Source organism: Kryptolebias marmoratus, linkage group LG4, assembly GCF_001649575.2.
Source record: "Kryptolebias marmoratus isolate JLee-2015 linkage group LG4, ASM164957v2, whole genome shotgun sequence".
Lineage (NCBI taxonomy): Eukaryota > Metazoa > Chordata > Actinopteri > Cyprinodontiformes > Rivulidae > Kryptolebias > Kryptolebias marmoratus.
The window spans coordinates 30260078-30269505 of NC_051433.1; the positions used below are offsets into that span (position 1 = coordinate 30260078).

Here is a 9428-nt window from a genome sequence, read left to right on the forward strand (position 1 = left end):
AACCGGAAGGACAGCACATCAGGGAGGCAAAGTATAACAATGAACCAGCAAGGAAATGTGGAAAGTGACTGGGTTTTAAAGGCAGAGGGTGATAAGTGGAAGTGGGCACAGGTGAGATGATTATGGAGCTAGAGGCAGGTGTAGATGGGTGAGAAAAGGGAAGAGAGAGAGTGTGACTGAGGAGAAGTGAATGGTGGCTGAGGCACAGGGAAGAGACAACTAAATAACAAACAATAAACTCAAACTGAAATTTGAAGACAAAACATAATACAAAAACCTTACATCCTAACACTAATTATTTTAAACAAGTACTTTTTTCCTGTTTAACTTAACATTTAATCAAAAATCCATTTAAATTTCAAATTTTAAGGCACTAAAACAAATAACCAAGGGAGAGGCAAATACCTTTGCAACCCACTGTATATTTGTTTAAATGTGACGTGTTTGTATGTGTGATGAATTGTTGGTTCCGATGGAGGATGTATTTGCATGGTTTCCGTTTAGAAACAGCGGACGTGAATAAACCGTTCAGGTGTGTAGAGGAGGAGCGGCTCAGGTGTCTGCCGTCTCGTCGTCTGATTGGTGCAGACCTGCAGCAGGTACAGTTGGCTCGAAGCCAACATTCCTACAACACTGAGTCACATGGTTTGATCATTCTGTCTCACACACGCACACAAACACACCCACAGGACAGAGATCTGGGGATTGTATGATTGCACAAGCCCTTCCCCCTCCCTCTCATCTCCCTCTCTCTCTCTCCCTCGCGGGTTTTCTCTCTGTGTTTTTGCTCTCATATGTACACCCACAGAAACACAAACAGTCTCTAAGCGGCATAGAGGATATTGGAGCAGAGTCATGTTCGAGACTTGTGAGGTAGGAGAACACAGAGAGGTTCTGTCTTTAACTGCTACACGTCTTATTTTTGTCTGTAGTCAGCTGGTGTTTTCATCCTGCACCAGTTCTGGTTTACAACCACTGGATCGTGGTGTGTGTGTGTGTGTGTGTGAGCAAACGGTTACCGTTGCCTTTAACGATGTCTCTTAAGCCATAATAAACGTCTTATTTGGGGGAGTTGTTATCTTAAGAATCATTTGTTTCTGAATGATAAATAGAGTGAATTCATGAAGGGTTTTCTTTATTCCGACTGACGACTCAAAGGGTCACATTCATCTCTTCACACACACTTGTTCAGAGAACGGGGGCATCTCGGGGTTCAGTTTTTGGCTTGTGGGATGGGAAGATGGAATGAAACCAGAAACCTTCTGATTGGTAGCCCCTCTTAAACCTGCTGGTGTTTGACCATCCTCACTTCTCACTGGTATCGAATGAACAAACTCCTACGAGGACTGTTAGGAACTTTCTCTGAGCAGCTGCAGCAGAGCTCCACGGTATTCTGTCTCAGATTTGTCTCGGGATGATTTTACTCTTTTCCGTTTTCTCCCTGCAGATGAGAAGGAGGACACAGTCTTAGGAAGTCTGCCGCTGCTTGGCTTCAGGATCGGAGGAGTGGAGCCTTCAGATAACATCACCCGCAGATTTGCCTTTAAGGTCAGTGACATTTCGGTGAAACGGAAACAAATATGTATTTTGGTCTTTTTGATGTTCCAGCTGGCATGTTTATAAAAATAGCTTCCTAAGAACTGCTGCAGGTTTGGGATCTGACTGAATGAGCTCAAAGACAGTCACTTCCTGTTCCTGTCTGAAGGATGAAACTGAACAACACACGGCTGAGTTTCAGTCTCAGGAGCTGAAAACAGAGCCCTTAACCAGGTCATACAATCCGCAGTCATGTGTGAGTGTCTTCAGGTTTAGGATCTGTAGCTAACTAGATCCACTTCACTTCAGTCCTTCATCATCCATCGTAAACATTCAAAAGTGGGCACTTCAAATCTTTCCTGACCTAAAAAGGAACCTTCACTTTATCACCAGCTGTTGGATGTGAGTTGAAACAGAACCAGGATCAGAGCTGACACTCAGAAAGGTTTTTCAGAGTTGTTTTGGAAGAACATCAAGAGTTTAGTTTTATTGACAGCCAGCTTTAGGTCCTAAAGTGTCCTGTACATTAATTAAACATATTACTGATATGATCAAACTGACAGTCTGACTTGTTTGGACACAATCTTATCATTAAAAACAGCATGTGGTTGTTTTCTGCTGGCCAACAGATCAATAAAATGTATTATTTTTTTAAACTTTTCACAAAACCTGACAAGCTTCTGTAATTCTGCAGGTTTTCAGGTTCAACTGGTTTAGAGTAAATTAAAAAAAAAAACGGAAATTTGGTTTAAATCTAAAGAAAATGTAAAATATGGATCAATAAAATTTACTCAAGACAACCCCCCCCTCTGATCCAAATAACATGCACCTGAACACAACTGACACCTGAACGCATCCCACTAATCTTCACCTGAGGTTGTCACACCAACATGCACCTGAATGAATCCCAGTAACTCACACCTGAATGTGTCACGCCAACATGCACCTGAATGCATCACACCCACTCACACCTGAATGCATCACACAGTTAACGAGGGGAAACAATGAAATGAATTTTCTACCAGCCGGAGTTGTATGAAGTTTCAAGAATCAAATGATGGGTTTTGGTTCGTCTATCACTTGTTACTTGTTTTACTAGAGAAATGTTGTAATTGGATGTTTGTTCTTCAGTAAACCAGCTCATCAAGAGAGCTGAAACATAGTTTCATGTCTCTGAAGCTGTGGGTTCACTTTATCTGGACTCAGGAAGTCCAGCAGCTCATTAGTGCAGAGACAGTGACAAGAACCAGATCCAGTTCTTAACATATTTTACAAACATGCTGTCCTTAAAACATGTCATCATTGTTACAATCTGGGAAGTTAATGGGACTTTTTTTTCCTCTTAACCAGTGGAGACAGATCCAAGCTTGGATTGTTTGTGTTGGGTTAAAATCCCAGGCTGATAGTCAGGATGACAGAACTGCAGAGGTCCCAGTTTTACACCTGTTAAACTGTTCAACTATGACACGATGACAGTGTCATGTCATGTGTCTTAGTCTGCCGAATAGTGTTTTATGTAAATTGTTATTTTTGATTTGTCAAACTCTTTTTCTGAAAGTCTTCCTTTCTCTGCAGCCACAGTCATTATCAGTTCTCTTCACTTTTCAGAACAAACAGTTCTTTCTGTTCTGGTCTAAAGTCCAGTTCATTCACCCACTGAGTGTAAATACAGATGCACTGTCACATGTAGGAGTATTGCAAAATTTCTAAACTTTGAGTCAATAAAAGTTTATAGAATTTCTTATTTCAAAAACTGAGGGATTTATTCAATATTCAATTCAATTTATTATTTATTCAAACACAAATCGTTCAAGTTTTAAAGGACCACATAAACAAGAGGATGCTTTGTGAGAGCAAGAGAAGAATATCTGACATTGGAGAGTGACAGAAACATGACAGACTGAGCAGAAATCATCTATTAGAAATTAGAAACTGTCAATATTACCCAACCAATTTAAAGTGATCAAACCATCCGATGGAGCAGTGCTGAACATGAATTTATGAAGAACAAACATGCACGGATCCAGACTGTGTTCGTCTGCTGTACAAACTGTGGCACTTGCTCTCTTCTCACTATTCTTTCAACGTACATAATGGAGTCAAGAAACAGAAGAAAAAACACAACTCAGAGTCTGATTCTTGAAGAATGAACTTGTCTCCGCTTCTGATTCATAAAGTACATTGTGCTCATAATGATGTGACTGCAGAAACACACCCCATCAAGTTTAACAGGTGTGAGCCATTCACTCTTTATGCATCGGATTACAGTCTAAATATGACCTTCCATCACAAACAGTATGCACTGAAACGGCAGAGAGAAAGACAGGGAGCTACAGGCTGGAAGGTTACTGTCACACATATGTTGGTGTACTCTGATTGTTTTAAAAGAAACGAATGTCGGGTCATATAACGTATATGATGTAAAGTTCATGTACATACTCTGAGTGTGTACTGAGTTGAAGAGGGGGAAGTTACAGCGTACTACAGTGTGAACATGGCACATGCTGCTGTTCTTACTGCAGCATATCTGTGGTGTTCGGCAGCATCTTGTCTCAGCTCTTCCATGACTATCTTCTGTCAACATTTAGCTGTGGTCTCATGCACCATCTTCATGCTAGTTGCTCTCTGTTCCACTTTGGCAGATCTCAGTCTGGCAGTTTGTCTTCTGTTCTCCTTGTCATCCAAGTCCAAATCAAACCTCAACAGCAACTTCCGCATCTGTTTGTTCCAGGTTCATATTTGTGGAATGAATGATAAATAAAAAAAATGTTGATTTTAAATTAATATACATTATGTGACTGGGCACAATATTGTGGCAGGGCAGACAGTGTTAGCATAGTGAGAGATTGTTTAACATTATTGTTGGGTCACTGTTGGTATTATGTTGTGTATGTGAAATAAATGTGATGTTTCAGAGTTCAGGCTATAGAATTGTTTGACATGACTAATAAATCTGTGGCAACCTCCTGGAGATCATGTGACATATACTGGAATATTACATAATTAAAGAGAAGATGTGAAATTATTTTCTTACAGCCACATACAGTATCTCAGTACACTGTAGAAACACAAAAATAAGATTGGTACATACTGAATGAAGTGCAGAGGCGCCATTAAAAACTAAGAAACCGTCTTATCAGAGATGAATCACATTAAGATATTCATCTGTAAGTACTGCAGGTGTTTTTGAACACAGCTTGGGATATGATTCATTTATTACTGCATTGTCATTTAATGCAGTTCCTGTAAAAAGTATTCATGTTTTATGCTTTTATTTCTGTCATAAATGAATCATGATCAATATAAATTGGCCTTTTTGACAAAAAAAAACCCCAAACCTTCTTCATTGTTAAAGTGAAATCAAATTTCTACAGATTAATACTATTTAAATGAAAATGTGTAATCTAAAATAAGAGATTACATAAATATTGACCTCCTTTAAAGTGTCTGTCCTAATTCAACTCAGAGAAAAGAATATTAAAAGTAAAGTCAGGGGATGGATACAAAAGGTTAAGGCTCCAAACATCCCCAGGAGTTCTGTTAAATCCATCATCAAGAAATGGAAGGAATATGGGACATGTGTAAATCTACCAAGAGCAGGCCGTCCTCAAACTGAGAGACTGAAGAAGGAGAACAGAGAGAGAGACCACCAAGACCCCTGTGAGCTCTCTGAAGGAGGTCTAAGCCTCAGCAGGAGAGATGGGAGAGACTGTACAGATAACTACTGTTGTCAGGTTCTTCACCAGTCTGAGATTTATGGGAGAGAGGCAAAGAGAAAGTTACAGTTGAAGAAAAATCATTCAGTCTTGACTAAAGTTTGCCAAATAGGATGCGAAAGACTCCATGGTCAGTTGACTGCAGCTAATTTATGTTCCCCATGATTGATTTATGACAACAATAAAAGCATAAAACTTCCAAAGGGGTGAATACATTTTATAGGCACTGTATATAAAGGTGTTTTTTTGGTTTCTACTTCAGACTAACAGGTTCTAGCTGTAGTCTCTTTCCCTGATGAAGAGGGACTTAGTCACTGCATCTGACTCTTGACCAGGTTAGACTCTTATCAGTTCCTGGCAGCCACATTGGAAAATGAATGTTAATATTTACAGAGTTATTTACTTTGAGTTATGTTCACTGACCTTTGGCTTCAAGGCAGGGGTCAGACTTAGACCAATTCTGAGACCCCATGGAGGAAGACTACAAGATACATGTCACCTTACCAGTTAGAGAGAAACTGGGGCACTAGACCTTTAGACTGTTCCTTTCTCTGGCAGGAAAAGAGCTGCAGCTTGTGTGTGAGGTTAATTAATACTAACTAGATATGAGTTTACCTCCACACTTAGCTTAAGCTTAGTGTAGGAGCTGCACTCTTTCCTATTCCAGAGTTGCCCATTGGGAGAGGCAACATCAGGTGAATTTGGGGATACTCACAAGCCTCCATCGTTGCCTTGGTGTTTGAGTCCTTTCCAGTGAACGAAAGGGTTGCCTCTCTGTGGCTTTGAGCTGTGGAAGGGAAGCTTCTGACTGGTGTTTCTCTTTATCAACCAAACAGCACTTCAGATTACCCAGAGTCTCTGGAGTCTCAAGATGATGTCCTAGGAGACGCAATGTCTAGGATTTCATCATTCTCCTGGAAGACTTCAGTGCCCAGAATAGTTATTTGGTGGGGGTTAATTGGCATGAACAGCCTCCCTCAACTAAATCTGAACAGTGTTTTGTTGTTAGATTTCTGTGCAAGGCATGTGCTGTCCATCACAAACACCGTGCTTGAACATAAGGTGGTCCATAAGTGTACTTGGTACCAGGCCACCTTTGGTCAGATGTGATGATTCACTTCACAGTTGTAACATCATGTCCTGAACACTCAAGAAAAGAAACACACTGATCTGCACCTGGTGGTGAGTTGGATCCAGTGGAGGAGAAAACTTTGAGACAGACCTGGTCAACCCAAACGAGTCGTGGGGGTGAACTGGGACCATCTGAGACTCACACATCTGATAGACTTTTTCATGCATCCTGAAGGAGGGTAAAAGAATGCAATCTGAAAAGGCCAAGATCAAGGACCCCACTTCAGATGCTGCTTCAGTGAGCTGTAGTGTGAAGATCAAGCTATCAACCTAAAGAAGAAGCTCTTTAGGCTTTTTTATCTGGACATAACTGATAAAAGTGGTTGTTTCCAGTAAAGGGTTAGTACTGAGTACTGAGATAGCACCTGTTTTTCAGTGCTAGAGCTGGTTCTGGTGAAGTAGAAAGAATAGAACTACTCAACCTCAGTAATCATCATTAAATCTTTTTTTGGTATTAAGACTTTTAATCCAGTAGTCAGTGTACCTGTTTCAGAGTGACTATTACAGTACACTGTGAGCCTTTTCCTGTAGAGCCACCTCTACATTCAAGGCCTAAACATTTGACTGCTATTCGGTTTCTTTTGGAAGTATCTGTGTGTGTGTGTGTGTGTGTGTGTTCTCTTTTTGTCATGAATGAATATGTGAACTTTAAAATCTAATTGAGATTCGGTTATCTAACCAGTTGTGTGTCTGTAGCTGCTTTGATTGTAAAAACTAAATCTGTAATCTTGTTCTTTGATAAACGATCTGACGTTGTAATAATTCAGTAGTAGGAAATATTCCACTCAGAACTGCAAACCACAGGGTGCAGATTGTTAGGGAAAGATTTGTTCTTGCTTAGAGAGGAGTAGATATGGCAAAGCTAAAACACATCCAGACTTGAATGTTCACCGTCAGCTTTGATTGCAAACATTTTTTGTCTTGTACTGATAAGACAGAATGCCATGGTGATCTGAGATGGAAATCAGAAAATATGCCACAGCTTTGTGAAAAAGCTCGTCTTCTTCAAGTCCTGGTGGTTTGATTGTTGTTAGTATTAGGTTAATACTAAGACTGTTACCTCACGTGATGTAGCTAACATACAGCTTCATTTCATACAGACAAGTAATCCTGTTTAATCACCTAATGACAGATAAATGTGAGTGATGCCTGAGATTGGTTCAGATTTGTTGTGGGTGTTTGCATGTGTTTCCAAGGTTGGACCACATATTTTGTCTGATTGGATCGACTCCCTCCTGGTGTCAGGGGCAGGGCTCACAGACTCTGTTGTCCTGTCCCAGCATGCTTCTTTAATCACTGTTTGCTGGTTACTAAACTTCTGCTATGACTAGAGACAGGTCAGAACGGCCAACAGAAAACACACTGAGGCAGTTCGTAACAAGATAAAGTCAGACCTGTCCAACCACAGGGTTTCTGCCCACATGTGGATTCTGGGAGGAATGGTGTTGTATTAATCTATGTTTCTGATCTAAGCCTGTTTTCTTTGTCCACCCACAAAGAATGAGGATAACTGTGAGTGAATGTCTGTATGCAGTATGGCTTCAGAGAGATTAACCTTCTGATAATCAGACTTAAATATGTGCAGCCCTTCCTTCTTAGTTTCAAGAAAACTGGACTTCTGTATTAGTAGTTGGGGAAGTTTAAAGTCTGACCATGAAAGGGGACTGCAAATTAGCCATAAGTTGTTTGTAGCTTTAACATTATTTTAGTTTTCTTTACTTGTTGAAATAAAATTGAATTAACTGAAGTGAATTTATTCTGGACTGAGTTATACAAGCTTGATCGCAGTCACTCAGCCATGGTGCCATATAAGCCGTATCACAGCAGACATATTAATGTGTTGTTTTCTTGCTGGAGAATTGTTTAGCCACTTTAAAACCTTTTCTTTTGCTTCTTAGAGGTTATGTTGTGTGCAGCTCTTTGCTGAAACCTGTTCTACCTGCAGAATCACAGCCTGACTCTGAAAAGGTGTGGTCCTAGCCTGGAGACATTTTATAAGCCACAGAATTATCTGTCCAGCTGAGAATTTCTTTGTTAAAGCAGCCTTCTTCAGACCTTTGGGCTGTTGATGGGATCCAAGTTCTTAATGTTGTTACTGCAATAAATCAGTCCCCTTTGGATATGTTAATTATTCACTGATTACATCAAATTTGAAGGCATGTGCACATTGAGCTAAACTTGTTTAACCCCAAAATGTCCAAATACAGAGATGTTGATCAGGGTGAGAATCAGCAGGGATGTCAGAGTAGGTGTTGATGGGGGTAAGAACCCGGCAATCGTCATTAAGGCAGTTTATTGTGTTTTTCTTTGGTGCAGGGATGGTTGAAGTCGACTTTAGGCAGGTATGGGCTACAGACTGCTGTACTGAGAGGTTAAAAATAATTGTACCTCTGTTAGTTGATTGGCCCAGTCCTTATGAATCCTTCCAGAGTCTCTTTGTGGTCTGGCTGCTCACTTGGGTTGACTCAGTGCAGGATGGACTTGACATGATGTCGGTGTCAGCTCTTCCTGGAGGTGCAGAAGGGTGGGTGGGTGCTGGCCTCTTCAAAGAGAAGAAGTGATCCAGAGTGTCTGGCTGTGCAGTTATCTCTGCGTTCCCTGCCACATGCCTCTGAAGTCATTCCTGATAAAGTGCTTCTCTGTGGGCTCAGGAGACAATGTCACATAGGTGTGAGCACTCAGATGACAGATCCTAAATGTGGCAGTGATTTGATTTTTACAGGCCTGCGGGATGTTGCAGTGAACTTGATCCAAGGTGGTTTTTTTCTCTTCAAGGGAAATTTGCATATTTATGTTGAACTTTACATTGTCATGATTAAAGTCCCCTAAAGTCTCAAGTAGTGCTGGGCGATATGGAAAAAATCCTACATCACGATATGGATAATTTTATATCACGATAACGATATGTATCACGATATGTCCCAATTACGTACGTTGTCAGTTATTCTCTGAAAAATATGAAAAAATAATCTAATTTCTTACCTTTTTCAAGCTTTATTTCTAAGTGACATTTAACTGAACTTTCACAAATGAGATCTGCTGCAT

At 40.4% G+C, this 9428-nt stretch overlaps 1 protein-coding gene across 8 annotated transcripts in view; it reads left to right on the top strand.

The window, feature by feature from the left end:
- The window catches only part of plekha6 (pleckstrin homology domain containing, family A member 6), a 70110-nt gene that overhangs the window by 24776 nt on the left and 35906 nt on the right, over positions 1–9428 (top strand). For 6 of the 8 annotated variants that reach the window (XM_037975138.1, XM_037975137.1, XM_017433427.3 and 3 more), the window contains exon 5: positions 1448–1548. In XM_037975138.1, the coding sequence (XP_037831066.1) occupies positions 1448–1548 (101 nt within the window). Of the gene's footprint in view, positions 1–721; positions 874–1447; positions 1549–9428 lie in introns of those variants that run through there. The other 2 variants (XM_037975141.1, XM_017433433.3) reach the window with 1 other exon arrangement.